We start from the raw sequence: 15,116 nt of genomic DNA, 5'->3' as shown, positions 1-15,116 counted from the left end.
GATTGGTTCTCTCAGGACCGCACGCTTTTCAATCACATTCCCCAGCTGTCACTGCCTTTCAATCAATCGATCCCTTATTATTTATACCCCGTTTCTCCACTCTAAGTTTGTTGGATCGTCTTGATTTTTCTCTGGTTGCATTTCCCCGTGTTGCTGCTGCTGCTGCTTTTGCTCCTTGTGCTATCTCCAGGAATTTCCAAGAAGCCTTCCCTTGGACTCCTGTTCCCGTGGCGCGCCCTCGCTCCGCTGTTTGTTCCAGCACCATTACGCATTACGTCTGGGTGAGTTTTTATTGACTGTCTTGATCTATTCCGTTTTTCGTGTGTAACTATTACACTGAAGACTACCACCTTTTGTCAGACAGTCACTCACCCAGCTTTTCTATTTTTGCTTGTTCCCTTATGGGATAATATTTTTGGGACCTTCCATCTCCCTCTGTGTGTTGCTCACACCGAAGATATTATTTCACTATTGGATTGTTTTGGACTTCACTAACTGTGTGTATATTACACGAAGATATTCACTGGGACTGTGTTTGGATTTTTGCTAACGGTGTGTACATTACACGAAGATATTCACTGGGACTGTGTTTGGAGTTTTGCTCACTGTGTGTATTACACGAAGAGATTCACTTGGGCTGTTTTGGAATTGTGCTCACCGTGTTTAAATTACACGAAGAATTGTTCACCCTGTTCTCCTGCTCGTTCAAACTGCACTGTGTTGACTCGTTCCCTCTCTCCCTCTCTCGGTCTCGCAACACATCTGAGATTCTGCCGAGAGAATTCTGCAGAGCGGTTCAGACGTCAACACCTGCTATCCCCAAGACTACCATCACGGGAGAAGCTGCAGAGCAGCAGAACTTTGCCCCTTGTCCTATGTACCTGTCTTGTTGACTTGCCTTTCCTGTACTCTTTATATTTAGTATCAAATAAACAAGCCCTCGTATTTGGCAACTCTGAATTCCTACTCTCTTGTGTTGTGCGTTTGGGGTCGGTATCAAACCATAACATTACGATCCAACCAATATGACGACCCCAGCCGACACAGAGAGGGTCAGAACCGCACTTGCAATTCAAGTCGAGTTGACCAGGGATCATGGTCTCCAATTAGAGCGGGCTGCGGCTGCGGTGCAGAACCTCAGGGATCAGGTCCTGCCTATGCAGGGTTCAATGGCCGCTATGGCGGGACAACAGTCCGAGATTCTCGCTCAGCTTCACTCGCTGGGCGACACCGTTAATACCTTTAATCTCTCACACCCTTCAGGAACATTCCCCGCAGCCCCAGCAGATCTCGCATCTCGGGAACCCCGTCTCTCCGTCCCACGGCTGTTCGACGGTAATCCCGAGGAGTGTGCCACATTCATCATGCAATGTGAGTTGGTTTTCCGTCATCAACCAAGCCGTTTTTCTGCTCATGGGTCCCAAGTGGCTTATATAACAAACCTACTTTCAGGCCATGCTGCCCAGTGGGTCACTTCCTCCTGGGCAATGGAAGCAGATTTTTTGTTTTCCTACCCAGACTTCGTGGCGGAGCTCCGCAGAGTGTTCCACCATCCAGCCCGAGGTCTGGACCCTGGAGCCCGGTTGGGGACCTTCCGACAGGGGAGCGGCAGGGTGACGGACTATGTCATGGAGTTTCGACTGGCGGCGGTGGAGAGTGGATGGAACGAACCTGCTCTTCGCCTAACCTTCTTGAGGGGGCTCAGTGACGCAGTCCGGGACCAGCTCGCTACCCGGGAGTTGCCCGACTCCCTCGAGGAGCTGTTTAGCCTTGTCATCCGTATTGACGGACGCCTCCTGGAGAGAAGGCGCGAGAGGACCCGACTGTTACCTCCTGAAGCACCCCGGACTCCTGGACGCCCCGTCACCAACACTACTGGTGGTAACAGGCTTCCCCGTCCGGTTCGCGAGGAGGAACCCATGCAGCTGGGACGCTCTCATCTGAGCCAGGCGGAGCGTGAGGCAAGGCTCAGGTCCGGTCTCTGCCTCTACTGCGGAGGTGCGGGACACCGTATCGCCGACTGCCCTACCCGGCCAAAAGATCAGGCTCACCGAGACCCCGGGAGATCCTGGTGAGCCGTTTTTCCCATTCCCAGCGCCGCGCACCACCTGACCATCTGATGAGCGTCACCCTGGCCTGGGGGGACCAACGTGCCACGGTGGAGGCCCTCATCGACTCTGGGGCAGACGAGAACTTCCTCGACTTCGAGTTTGCCACCCGAGCCAACATACCTCTTGAGGACCTTGTGAGGCCCTTGGAGATCTTTTCGTTGGACCAACACCGCCTGGCCGACATCTCTCAACGCACCGGCCCAGTCGTGCTGACCATCGCTGGGAACCACGTCGAGAGAATCCAGTTCCTCATTACCCAATCCCCCCTTGTCCCGGTGGTCCTGGGTAGGCCCTGGCTCGCGCTGCACGAGCCCCACATCGCCTGGTCCTCCGGTACCATCAGGGGCTGGAGCTCCTCCTGTCACGCCCGCTGTCTGCAGGCGGCGTCCTGTCCCCCGCCCCGGAGGCCGGCTGGTGAGTTGCCCCCGGACCCCTCGTCCATTCCTCCCGAGTACCACGACCTCATGGAGGTATTCAGTAAGACCAGGGCTCAGGCCCTTCCACCTCACCGCCCCTATGACTGCGCCATCGACCTCCGCCAAGGGGCTCCCCTTCCCGGCAGCCGCCTCTACAGTCTGACTGTCCCGGAGAAGAAGGCGATGGATCTCTACATCTCTGAGTCATTGGAAGCAGGACTCATTCGGCCTTCCTCCTCCCCGGTGGCGGCCGGGTTCTTCTTTGTTGGTAAGAAGGATGGGGACCTGCGACCCTGCATCGACTATCGTCAGCTCAACGAGATCACCATCAAGAACAAATACCCCCTACCTCTCATGAGCTCCACCTTCGAGCCACTGACCCAGGCCTCGTTCTTCACCAAGCTGGACCTCCGAAGTGCTTACCATCTTGTCCGTATCCGTGAGGGCGATGAATGGAAGACCGCCTTCAAGACCCCCAGGGGCCACTACGAGTACCTTGTAATGCCGTTCGGCCTCACCAACGCCCCGGCGGTATTCCAGGCACTCATGAACGACGTCCTCCGTGACATGCTGGAGGTGTTCGTGGTGGTGTACCTGGACGACATTCTCATCTTTTCCAGGACCCTCGAGGAACACATCCTGCATGTCCGCCGTGTGCTGGAGCGCCTCCTCCACAATCGGCTCTTCGTCAAGGCGGAGAAGTGCCGTTTTCACTCCAACTCCGTCGACTACCTGGGCTTCATCGTTGAGAAGGGCTTGACCCGAGCGGATCCTCGCAAGATCCAGGCTGTGGAGGATTGGCCAGAACCCACCACTCGGAAGGAGTTACAGAGTTTCCTCGGGTTCGCCAACTTCTACCGAAGGTTCATCCGGAACTACAGTCAAGTGGCGGAGCCACTTACCAAGCTGACCTCCCCCGCTCTGCCGTTCGACTGGTCCCCAGCGGCATGCGCTGCGTTCCGCTCCCTCAAGAGAAGGTTCACTTCCGCCCCTATCCTGCTCCACCCTGACCCCAAGAGACAGTTCATCGTGGAGGTGGACGCCTCGGATTCTGGCCTGGGCGCTGTCCTATCCCAACGTTCTCTTTCAGACCAGAAGGTGCATCCTTGCGCCTTCTACTCGCGTCGCTTCCTCCCCGCCGAGAGGAACTACGACACCGGCAATCGGGAGCTGCTGGCGGTCGTGGCTGCGCTGGAAGAGTGGCGTCATTGGCTAGAGGGTGCCGAGGAGCCTTTTACCATCTGGACGGACCACAAGAACCTGACGTTCATCCGCGCTTCCAGGCGCCTCAACGGTCGGCAGGCGAGATGGGCCAGTTTCCTCAGTCGGTTCGACTTCTCGCTGACCTTCCGCCCCGGTTCCCGCAACACGAAGGCCGACTCCCTGTCCCGGATGCACTCCAAGGGGGCTCCACCCTCTGAGGACCCTTCTCCCATCCTCCCGGAGGCCCGAGTGGTTGGAGCCATCACCTTGGGCATCGAGGGTGTGGTGAGGCGTGCCCTGCGCTTCCATCGTGCTCCAAGCAACGTCCCTAGGAATCGTCTCTTCGTCCCCGACTCTGTCCGGTCCCAGGTACTGCTGTGGGGCCATACCAGCCGGTTCGCCTGCCACCCAGGCGTCCATCGCACGTTCTCCTTCCTGGCTCGTCGTTTCTGGTGGCCCACCATGCGGAACGACGTCAAGGAGTTCGTATTGGCCTGCGCGGTCTGTGCCCGCAGCAAGGCCTCTCACCAGGCACCCTCCGGGCTCTTGCAGCCACTTCCCATTCCGAGCCGTCCATGGTCACATGTGGCGCTCGACTTCGTCACTGGTCTACCCTCCTCCCAGGGGAACACCTGCCTTCTGACCGTGGTGGATCGATTCAGCAAGGGGGTCCACCTCGTGGCCCTCTCCAAGCTTCCCTCAGCGGCCGAGACGGCGGACCTCCTGACGCACCACGTGTTCCGCCTTCATGGCTTTCCCCAGGACATCGTCTCTGACCGGGGGCCCCAGTTCACCTCCCAGGTATGGCGGGCTTTTTGCAAAGGGTTGGGGGCAACGGTCAGTCTCTCCTCTGGCTATCATCCCCAGACAAACGGGCAGACGGAGAGGATGAACCAGAGCGTAGAGTCAGCTCTTCGGTGTGTGGCAGCCGAGAGACCGGCATCCTGGAGCCGTTTCCTTCCCTGGGTTGAATACTCCATCAATTCAATGGTCAGTTCCGCCACCGGCCTCTCCCCTTTTGAGGTCTCCCTGGGCTACCAGCCCCCTCTTTTCCCCGCACAGGAGACGGAAGTGGCAGTTCCCTCCGTGCAAGTCCACCTCGACCGCTGCCGACGAGTTTGGGAGATCACCAGGACCGAACATCTGAGCGCGCCTGTCGTGGTGCCGACCGGCGCCGGGTTCCTGCGCCGACTTACCGCCCTGGGCAGAGGGTGTGGCTCTCCGCGAAGGACCTCCCGTTACGGTCCTCGGCCAAGAAGCTCAACCCCCGCTTCGTCGGGCCTTTCGAGGTCCTAAAGGTACTCAGTTCGGCGGCCCTGCGCCTGAAGCTTCCTGCATCCATGCACATCCACCCCGTGTTCCATGTCTCCCGGGTTAAGCCCGTCTCCCTCAGTCCCCTTATGCCTCCAGCTCCTGATCCGCTGCCTCCCGTGTTGGTGGATGGTCACCCCCAGTGGCAGGTCCGCCGGTTGATGGGCGTTCGTCGGCGGGGCCGGGGGTTCCAATACCTGGTGGACTGGGAGGGTTACGGCCCTGAGGAGCGTAGCTGGGTCTCCCGGCAGCTCATCGTGGATCCCGGCTTGATCACCGACTTCCATCGAGCCCATCCTGACGAACCGGGTCGGCCTGGTCGCCGGGTGGCTGCCGTGGAGGGGGGGGTACTGTGAGGTTTCTGTCCTTGCTCTCTCACTCGTTCTGTTCCTTTAACCACCCTCGCTCTGTTTTCATTTGTTTTTCTGTTAATTATTTCAATTCCCTCATTCACACGCTTCTCCCCAGTGACGTCATCAGAGACGTCGCTGATTGGTTCTCTCAGGACCGCACGCTTTTCAATCACATTCCCCAGCTGTCACTGCCTTTCAATCAATCGATCCCTTATTATTTATACCCCGTTTCTCCACTCTAAGTTTGTTGGATCGTCTTGATTTTTCTCTGGTTGCATTTCCCCGTGTTGCTGCTGCTGCTGCTTTTGCTCCTTGTGCTATCTCCAGGAATTTCCAAGAAGCCTTCCCTTGGACTCCTGTTCCCGTGGCGCGCCCTCGCTCCGCTGTTTGTTCCAGCACCATTACGCATTACGTCTGGGTGAGTTTTTATTGACTGTCTTGATCTATTCCGTTTTTCGTGTGTAACTATTACACTGAAGACTACCACCTTTTGTCAGACAGTCACTCACCCAGCTTTTCTATTTTTGCTTGTTCCCTTATGGGATAATATTTTTGGGACCTTCTATCTCCCTCTGTGTGTTGCTCACACCGAAGATATTATTTCACTATTGGATTGTTTTGGACTTCACTAACTGTGTGTACATTACACGAAGATATTCACTGGGACTGTGTTTGGAGTTTTGCTCACTGTGTGTATTACACGAAGAGATTCACTTGGGCTGTTTTGGAATTGTGCTCACCGTGTTTAAATTACACGAAGAATTGTTCACCCTGTTCTCCTGCTCGTTCAAACTGCACTGTGTTGACTCGTTCCCTCTCTCCCTCTCTCGGTCTCGCAACACATCTGAGATTCTGCCGAGAGAATTCTGCAGAGCGGTTCAGACGTCAACACCTGCTATCCCCAAGACTACCATCACGGGAGAAGCTGCAGAGCAGCAGAACTTTGCCCCTTGTCCTATGTACCTGTCTTGTTGACTTGCCTTTCCTGTACTCTTTATATTTAGTATCAAATAAACAAGCCCTCGTATTTGGCAACTCTGAATTCCTACTCTCTTGTGTCGTGCGTTTGGGGTCGGTATCAAACCATAACAGTGTGGCTGGAAAGTTGAAACTCTTATGGATCCAATGAGCCCAATTATCATCCAATCTCCAAGCTATCCTACTTACCAAAACTGTTATAATTGGTAAACAACCAAGAAAAAGCATTTCTCTCAAAGTACTCTGTATTAAGCCCACACCAATCAGCTTTTAGAAAAAAACATAGCACAATCTCAGCCACTACCTTAGTTATAAATGATATAAAATCCGCCTTTGACAAAAGAAAATATTGTGCTGCCCTGTTTGTAGATCTGTCAAAGGCGTTTGGCACTGTTATATATTGTATTGCAGATTCTATGAAACTAGCCACTGAGAAGCTGCAACTCTCTTTTAATGCTTTACAAGATGAATCTATTAGTCTCAAATTGGTGTTAATGCTAGTAAAACTAAATGTATGTTGTACTCTAGAGCCAGAGATAAAGTATACAATGATCTTTGTATATCTACTGTGAATGAGTCTGACATTGAAGGAGTCACAGAATATATTTGGCTTGATGAGAGAATAACATTTAAATACCATGTGAGTGTTCTTGCCAGTAAATTGTGCAGAAACAGAGCCAGCTTCCCAATTATTAGCAGAAAAACAGCTGTGTCAAATACTCACCATTGTGTCCTGTACAATAGGCCTGGGTGGTCCTCTTTGGCGGAAAGACGAGATTTGCACTGGCTTTTGTTTCTATATAAAGCCATAATTGGAGATTGTCCAATCTACTTTACCTCATTGTTGGAATGGACCTCTGGACCCTATGTTACACAAACAAATGACTGGATTCCACTTAAAGTGCATAGAGTTTATACTGAACTTGGTAGATCTGCCTTTGGCTTCTGTGCTCCTGAATCGTGGAACGCCCTGCAGAGGACATTGGATTAAGGTGCAGTAGTGTCCATGGGTCGATTTAGAGAACTGGTGTGAGTTTTTTAAAGGATTCTATTTTTCTATTTCATTTGTAATTTTTTTTAATTTTTTTTTAAATTTATTATAATGAACATGTTATTGATAAATGTATCCAAGTTATTAAGCCGTAATCATCTATTCACCTATTATTATATTACCTCTGGCGACCCTTCTGGTATTTGCCTCTCTTGCCAGATGGCCAGTCTGTCACTGGTAACAACCAGTACATGCATTGTTAAGAGAGGGTGTCTTCTGACTGTCTGTTATTCCAGTGGTCTCAAGATTAAAGGAAAAAACATCCCCAAAGCCAAAGACTATGGAGAACTGATGATGATGTCATCAAGGTGTATAATCTGGACCCCCTTAGCTTGAATGCTTCAAGAACGTCTCTCCTCTTCATTTATATCTTATAGTATATTAAAGGGGCACTTCACCAAAAAAACAAAGCCGATTTATTTTGCACATAATCTCACACATCCCAAGGCTCTAAACTGTTTCGCACACATTCATTTAGTTTGACATTCATTGAGATTTAATGAGTTTGCATATGGTCACAATCACAAGTGATGTCATCAAAGGACAGTGAGTCTTTGTGTTGTGTTAATTACAGTAATAATACGTGAAGAAATTGAGATAAGGATTGCAATAGGGATTGATATTTCATCTACATCATTTCATTGAGCTGTAATTAACACAACAAAAGGATTCACTGTCATTTGATGACATCACTGGTGGCCATATTCAAACTCATTCAGACAAAGGTTCTGAACCACTCTCTTCAAAATGTGTGGTTTTATAGATACTAGATGTTGGATTGTTGACTATTTTGTGGTCAGTTCCACTGAGCCTGATCTCAGAAACCCAGATTGTGTAGATTTTGACTCTACATTATACTCTAAATCAAGTTGGTAAAATGAAAAACGAACTCATCAGGTTACACTGAGTCCAGTCCCGGAAGCCCATTCTAGTGTTTTTTCTTGAATATTCCATATAAAAAAAAAAAAAAACACATGTGTTTTCTCACAGCAGATTGTGTAGCGTGCACAAGCTCCTGAGTAGCATACCGGCTCCATTAGCCGGACACGTCAGACACGTGGAACGTGCTAGCTCTCCATTGGGACTGAATATGGCACGTTGAGAAATAACCAAATAGCTTGCCGGTGGAAATGGTCAGAAATGGTCTCTCATTCCTGGAGCTGTGATCACATTAGGTAATACAGAGAGGGACACAAAAGCGGCTTTGTCCTGTACTTTAATGTAATTACAGCGCCAGGAATTTGGTGCGTCATGAGAGACAAGACACCAACACATCACCATGGTGAGACAAATTCACTTTATTGATGACCATTTCCACCGGCAATCTATTTGGTTATTTCTCAATGTGCCATATTCAGTCCCAATGGAGAGCTAGCTTGTGTACGTTCCATAGGTGACGCTATAGACGGGTTTCTTGTTTATAAACATATCATGTTGCGATCAGCAGTACCCGCTGAATCACATGACTGAGTCGCCCCCTACCTGCTGCGCTACCAAAAAGCACAATGGAGCTCTATGGAGAAACCATGGCACTCCCCTGACTAAAAGTAGTTTCAAACGAAAATGGCTGGATGTCATTTTGCCAAATCAGTATGGCTGTGAGTGTGAGTCTTTCACCTTTTACATATCTAGCTTTGGCATGGATTGACTGTTAAATCCTTAGCATGGCTAACAAATACAAATATATTGTAGTCTGCCCCACTGTTCTGACCAGGATGAGTCCGATGTTGACGAGAAACCCGTCTATGGCTATGACTCCCATGTGCAGGAAGTGAAAAGCTGTAAGAGGGAGAACTTAACTAAGCCCTCTCCCTTTCCTGAGAAGTCACAATGAACGCTCACCAACAGGCCAGTAAGGTTTGTTTATGTGCCACACAATCCCCAAAATCCGATTTACAAATGTCATGAAATTGAAACGCCTTATGCGGACTTCTTTTAGACAGCCCGCCATCAGACCCTTGATGTTAAAGGTGCTATACTTAATATTCAGCCACTAGATGTTGCACTTAAGCACCAGCATGTCATGTATCCAATCAGGAGCATTCCACACAGGGAAATGGGAACTATTTCGCCTGCAACATGTAAACAACAACATTTATTTTGGATCCACCAAAATGTTTTAAATGATCAATTCATTATTTTTTTTGGGGGGAAAGCAATACATTTACTCTGCAAGCTCTGTGGATATATATAAAAAAAAGTATATATATATAAAAAAAATAAAAGAAAGATGACTCTACATGTTATCTATAGCACAAGAGTCCGAGGACGAGACTAATGCATATACACCACTGACCTTGAGGTTCTTCTGTAGCCGCTGGTTCTTCTGGGCCTCGGTCACCCTCTCCTCCTCGCTGCGGTCTCGCACCACGCCCGGTAACGTCAGCTCGGCGCTGGCTTCCGCGTTGCTCTCGTCCGTCTCGTCGTGGTCGTGCATGTGAGTGTTCTCCGGCTCCTGAATGTGGACACCTGTCAGTTTAGTCATCAACTCCTCGTTGGTCTGCTCCAAATCAACCTCCACCGTGACAGCCTGTCGATGTTCATACACACACACACACATGTGTCTATGTTTCCAGAGCCCTATGTTCCACCAGCCCTATGTTCCACCAGCCCTATGTTCCACCAGCCCTATATTCCACCAGCCCTATGTTCCCCCAGCCCTATGTTCCCACAGCTCTATGTTCCACCAGCCCTATGTTCCACCAGCCCTATGTTCCCCCAGCCCTATGTTCCCCCAGCCCTATGTTCCCCCAGCCCTATGTTCCCACAGCTCTATGTTCCACCAGCCCTATGTTCCCACAGCCCTATGTTCCACCAGCCCTATTATGTTCGCACAGCCCTATATGTTCCCCCAGCCCTATGTTCCCACAGCACTAGGGGGGGGGCACGGGTTAAGGGGGGGACAACAACACATTGTGTGCATTAGGGAGCGGCCATACCTGTGCTGTGGGGATGTAGGCCTGAGGGAACATAGGAACATGGCGTCCCCGACCGCCAAGAACCTTGGTGTTGTCCTCGACGACCAGTTGAACTTCTCTGCTCACATCGCAGCGACAACCAGAACCTGCCGATTCCTCCTGAGCAACGTCAGAAGGATCCGCCCCTTCCTGACAAAAGAAGCCACCCAACTCCTCGTCCAATCAACAGTCATCTCCCGCCTCGACTACTGCAACGCACTGCTCGCTGGCCTCTCGGCCACTGCCACTAAGCCTCTTCAACTCATCAGCGGCCCGCCTGATCTCAAACCTACCGAAGTCGGCCCATGTCACCCCACTTCTTAGGACCTGCACTGGCTCCGCATTGCTGCACGAATCCGCTTCAAGGCCCTCGACCTGGCATACCGTGCGGCAAAGGGAACCGCTCCCGCCTACCTCCGGTCAATGGTCTCTAACTACACACCATCAAGACCCCTACGCTCTGCATCTTCTGGCCGCCTCAGACCTACTCCTATCCAAGCTCCGGGAGGGTCATCAAAGAGAAGTCGCCTATTCTCAGTCCTTGCCCCACAATGGTGGAATGAACTACCCACCACAGTTAGGACAGCCGAAACACGTCCAATCTTTCGCCGTCGACTAAAGACGCACTTCTTCAACCATTATCTGAATAAAAAAAAAAAAAAAAAAAAAAAAAAAACTAACTAACCTTACTGTCATGCACTTGTCCTAATAAACTAACCTACACTGTAGCACTCAACACTTTGATGAACATTGTTGCTCAGCTGATAGAGTTGTGCCCTTCCTGATGGCTTGTCGTACAGAACATGTAAGTCGCTTTGGATAAAAGCGTCAGCTAAATGACTAAATGTAAATGTAAATGTAAATGTACATAGGGCTGGGGGAACATAGGGATGACCCCCACACACACACATACATAGATATAGCAGACGAGACATGTCTGGGCTTGTGTGTCATATACTGTACACAAATCGAGTACACACAATCGTTAGCGTCAGGAAGCTGTAGTCATCTCGACTTCATCCGTTCTCTTTTTAGTTCTCACCCTCTTCTGCCAGCTTGTTGCCTCCTCATCATTTTCTTTCTTAATGTCTTCCAGCTGGGAGATCTTCGAGGTGAGCTCAGCCAGCTCAGTGGCCTGCACACACGCACACAGAAACACAAGAGCAAACGGAGAGAGAGGCTTAAAGAGAGTTACAACAGATGGCCGCAGTCTGGATTCGATGCCCTCTCGCCCTGGAATTCCGAGAGCGGTTTAGAGGCAGTGTGTGGAGGCACGCAAAGTCAGAGGCCAGCGGAGTGTGACGCAGCTTCCTCCTTGTGGCACAAACTTAGGGAATGGCGATTGCTTAAAGGAGACATGCATTGCTATTCCTTTCACTATTTGGGCAACTTTACACAATTCCTGTGAGTCTATGGAACACATCTGTAATATTTCTTTCCAAAAAATTCATTGTTTTATATATTTAATCAATTACTCAAAAGCAAACATTTTCTACTTCAAGATTCCAAGCTGTTTGGGCTGGGCTCCGCCCATAAGCGCTTTGAGTGACAGTCGCCCACAGTCTGCGACTGGCACAGAGAGAGAGGTAGAAAGATTGAGGGGGATACTAATTAATTTCGCCGCAGGGGGCATAATCCCACAGGACAATGCATTGGTAACTTGTTTCAAATTACAATATATACCGCTGTGAATATTATTGCACGGATTGGAATATGGGCGTGCGCGTGGGAGTCAAAGATATTTTGACAGTGATATCCCAGGGAGAAGACCCTCCACCAGCCCCGCGCGCACACACATTTACACACTCCTGCGCGCGGTCCCTCTCTCTCTACCAGGGAGAAGACCCTCCACGCACGCCGGTCAGGTTGTATGTAAAATGCGTGTGTGTTTGTTTCCCCGACAGCTCCTGTCCCTCTCTATCTCTCTCTCTCCCTCTCTCTCTCTCCCTCTCTATCTCTCTCACTCCCTCTCTCTCGCTCGCTCGTTCTCTGCCTCTCTCTGTCAAAACCCGCTTGAGGAAGTGTCGGGTATTTCCAATCTCTCTGCTGTTGAACGAATGGTTGCGCTACAACCATAGAGGGGGTGTTAGTTATGCAGATCAGTGCCTTATTCACGTCAGCAAAACAGGCAAATCAGAATGACCTAATTCACTGGGGGAGGAGATTGTCTCAACTGAATTAGAGCAATCCGCCAAAATGGTCATTAGAGACACAGACCCATTGATACTAACCCCCCATTGCTATAAAACAATGCTAAACACTGGAAAAGGCCATTTATAAGACACAGGACCTTTAACACAATGTGCGCCATAAACGAGGTAACTCGTTATTGGCCGCCATGCGTTGAGCGCCAGAAAGGAGTTAACTCGTTTTTGGGATCGTTATTTCGTTTATTCGCTATATCTATTCATAATTCATAGCTGCAGCCTCTGGTATCCCCTTCAGAGCCTGTCTGAGCTGTCAGACGGTCAACACCGCCCTCTACTGCCAGGCGGAGCTATTGCATCTCATTCAAAATGGGATGGTGTGTTTTAGGAGGCGATCTGAGCCGGGCGGGCGGGGTTTAAATATTCAGGCGAGCCACTTCTATACAACGATGGCATCGAACAGTAACTCCGCCCGCCCGTCATTGTGAAACGGTCGGTAGTGTGGTGCGGACCTCCACAAGCATTATTTGGAATTGCGATCAGATATTTGGATTATCTCTTTTGCATTACATCAGATACAAGGTAAGAACATCATATATGAATTTGATCGTTGATCTGACATTTAATTCTACCCCGATCACAGCTATCTGTGTGGACCGTGTATGGCTGTTTACCGTTGGGTAGGAGGAGGGGGGCGGGCGAGCGCCCCGCTACAACGGTCATTTCATGTATGGACGAGGAGACATAATAGTGATAATCTAGCGTTGACTTCAGCATGATTAGATAATCAGCCGAATCTTGGGCATGTTGACTAGAAGCAACTCACTGAGACCCGACAGCGTTATTAGACCCATAGATATAATATAAGATATATTTTAAGCACTCGCAAATGTCACAGTCTAAAACTATATCCATTGAATAAAGACCTGGCGATGAATGGGGTATCAGCGCCCCCTGCTGCTGGCGGTCAATGTGTTAAAGGGGAACTTTGTCAAAAAACAATGCTGTTTTATTTTGCATATAATATCACACACGTCCAAAAATGCTTTTCCTCACATTTATTTAGTTTAGAAAATGTGTTTCAATATGGCCACCAGTGACAGGACATTGAATCCCTGTGTTGTGTTAATTACAGCTCCATGAAATTATGTAGAATAGATTAAATAAATAGCAATACTTTGTATTTAGGTATGCAGACGACTTGTCGCTTTTGGCGATATTCACCACTTTGAAATCCGAAATAGGTCATTTGTGTGATTGGATGATTTTCTTTTAATTTAGGGCTGGTGGTGCACATGGTGCTGCATTCAACCAGATGTTGTTTTTCGCACACTCATTGGCCAATGGGATGATTGTTTACAGCGTGCACATGCTTGACACGCAAACCACGGAATAATAACACATAGGAATTCAACATGACAGAATAACAATGGGAAGATTTGTGTTATTATTGTTGGATGTTATATCAGTGAAAACTAGTTAATGCCAGGCTTGGGGGGGGGGGGGGGGGTGTAGGGCACACACAAAAGGGGGGAATCTTAAAGTTAAGAGGGGTAACAACTTAGGGCTGGGCGATAAAACGATAACGATAACTATCGCGATAAATTATTTCCTCGAAATAAACATGAAACGTGGTCGCAAAGTTTCGATATATCGATTTTCCAAGCTTGGCTCCGTTCAGCCTCGGCTCAGCTCACTCACTAACAACAACCAACGTTACGTGATGACGTGTTTACGCACAACAGCTAACAACCAATCAGTGAAGGAGATGGCCGAGAGCGAAATATACCCGGAAGGAGGTAGGACTCACTCAACAACAAGGCTTGCTAGGCTAATTAGCTTGCACGGCGATGTTTTATATATTTACGTGCCGAGTATGTGTGTGACGTGAATTCTGAGGCCACGTTTATAGTAGTGGGGATATACAGTGGACGTCGTTTCAATATATTGTGGCGGAAGAGAGTATTTTAGTGTAATATTTAGCACATTGTCATGGAATACACCGCTTAGATACTACAGGCTTGCTAGGCTAATTAGCTTGCACGGCGATGTTTTATATATTTACGTGCCGAGTATGTGTGTGTTTTGAATTCTGAGGCCACGTTTATAGTAGTGTGGGGTATACAGTTCGTTTCAATATATTGTGGCGGAAGAGAGTATTTTAGTGTCATATTTATTGTCATGAGATACTCCGCTTGTCGGCTAACTACTACCGTGCGCGGACTGATGACGACATCAACTCGACTTGAGACATTCGCAGCAGCATAAGAAGTTAATTAAACTTGACGGACATTATATCAACGATAATTATCGATATCGAATTATATGAAAATAATTTTATAATTTTATCGCGATAACGTTTTTGGTCATATCGCCCAGCCCTATAACAACTGGTATTTCAGAGCGATAAGATAGGCTGGGGGAAGAATAATAAAAGCTATAGAAAACACAAAACAACCGGATGAAAGAAATAGGGAAAAAACACAAAATAACCACCACTTCCTAGCAGTTGAAAAGAAACAGGAAACCAAAAGCACTTCAGAAACAGACAACCCTAGAAACAGAACTTGAGACACTCCTCTAGTACTG

General features: G+C 49.2%; 1 protein-coding gene across 1 annotated transcript in view; it reads right to left on the bottom strand.

Moving 5' to 3' along the window:
- LOC311243219 (moesin-like) overlaps positions 1–15,116 on the bottom strand; it is a 92,880-nt gene that overhangs the window by 49,697 nt on the left and 28,067 nt on the right. Inside the window, exons 12-13 of the mRNA XM_084332356.1 lie at positions 11,423–11,515; positions 9,720–9,953 (exon numbers count right to left, since the gene is read on the bottom strand). Of these exons, the coding sequence (XP_084188482.1) occupies positions 9,720–9,953; positions 11,423–11,515 (327 nt within the window). The remainder of the gene's footprint in view (positions 1–9,719; positions 9,954–11,422; positions 11,516–15,116) is intronic.

Source organism: Notolepis coatsorum (assembly GCF_963971535.1).
Source record: "Notolepis coatsorum genome assembly, chromosome: 16".
Classification (NCBI taxonomy): Eukaryota; Metazoa; Chordata; class Actinopteri; order Aulopiformes; family Paralepididae; genus Notolepis; species Notolepis coatsorum.
This window is presented reverse-complemented; position numbering and strand designations above follow the sequence as displayed.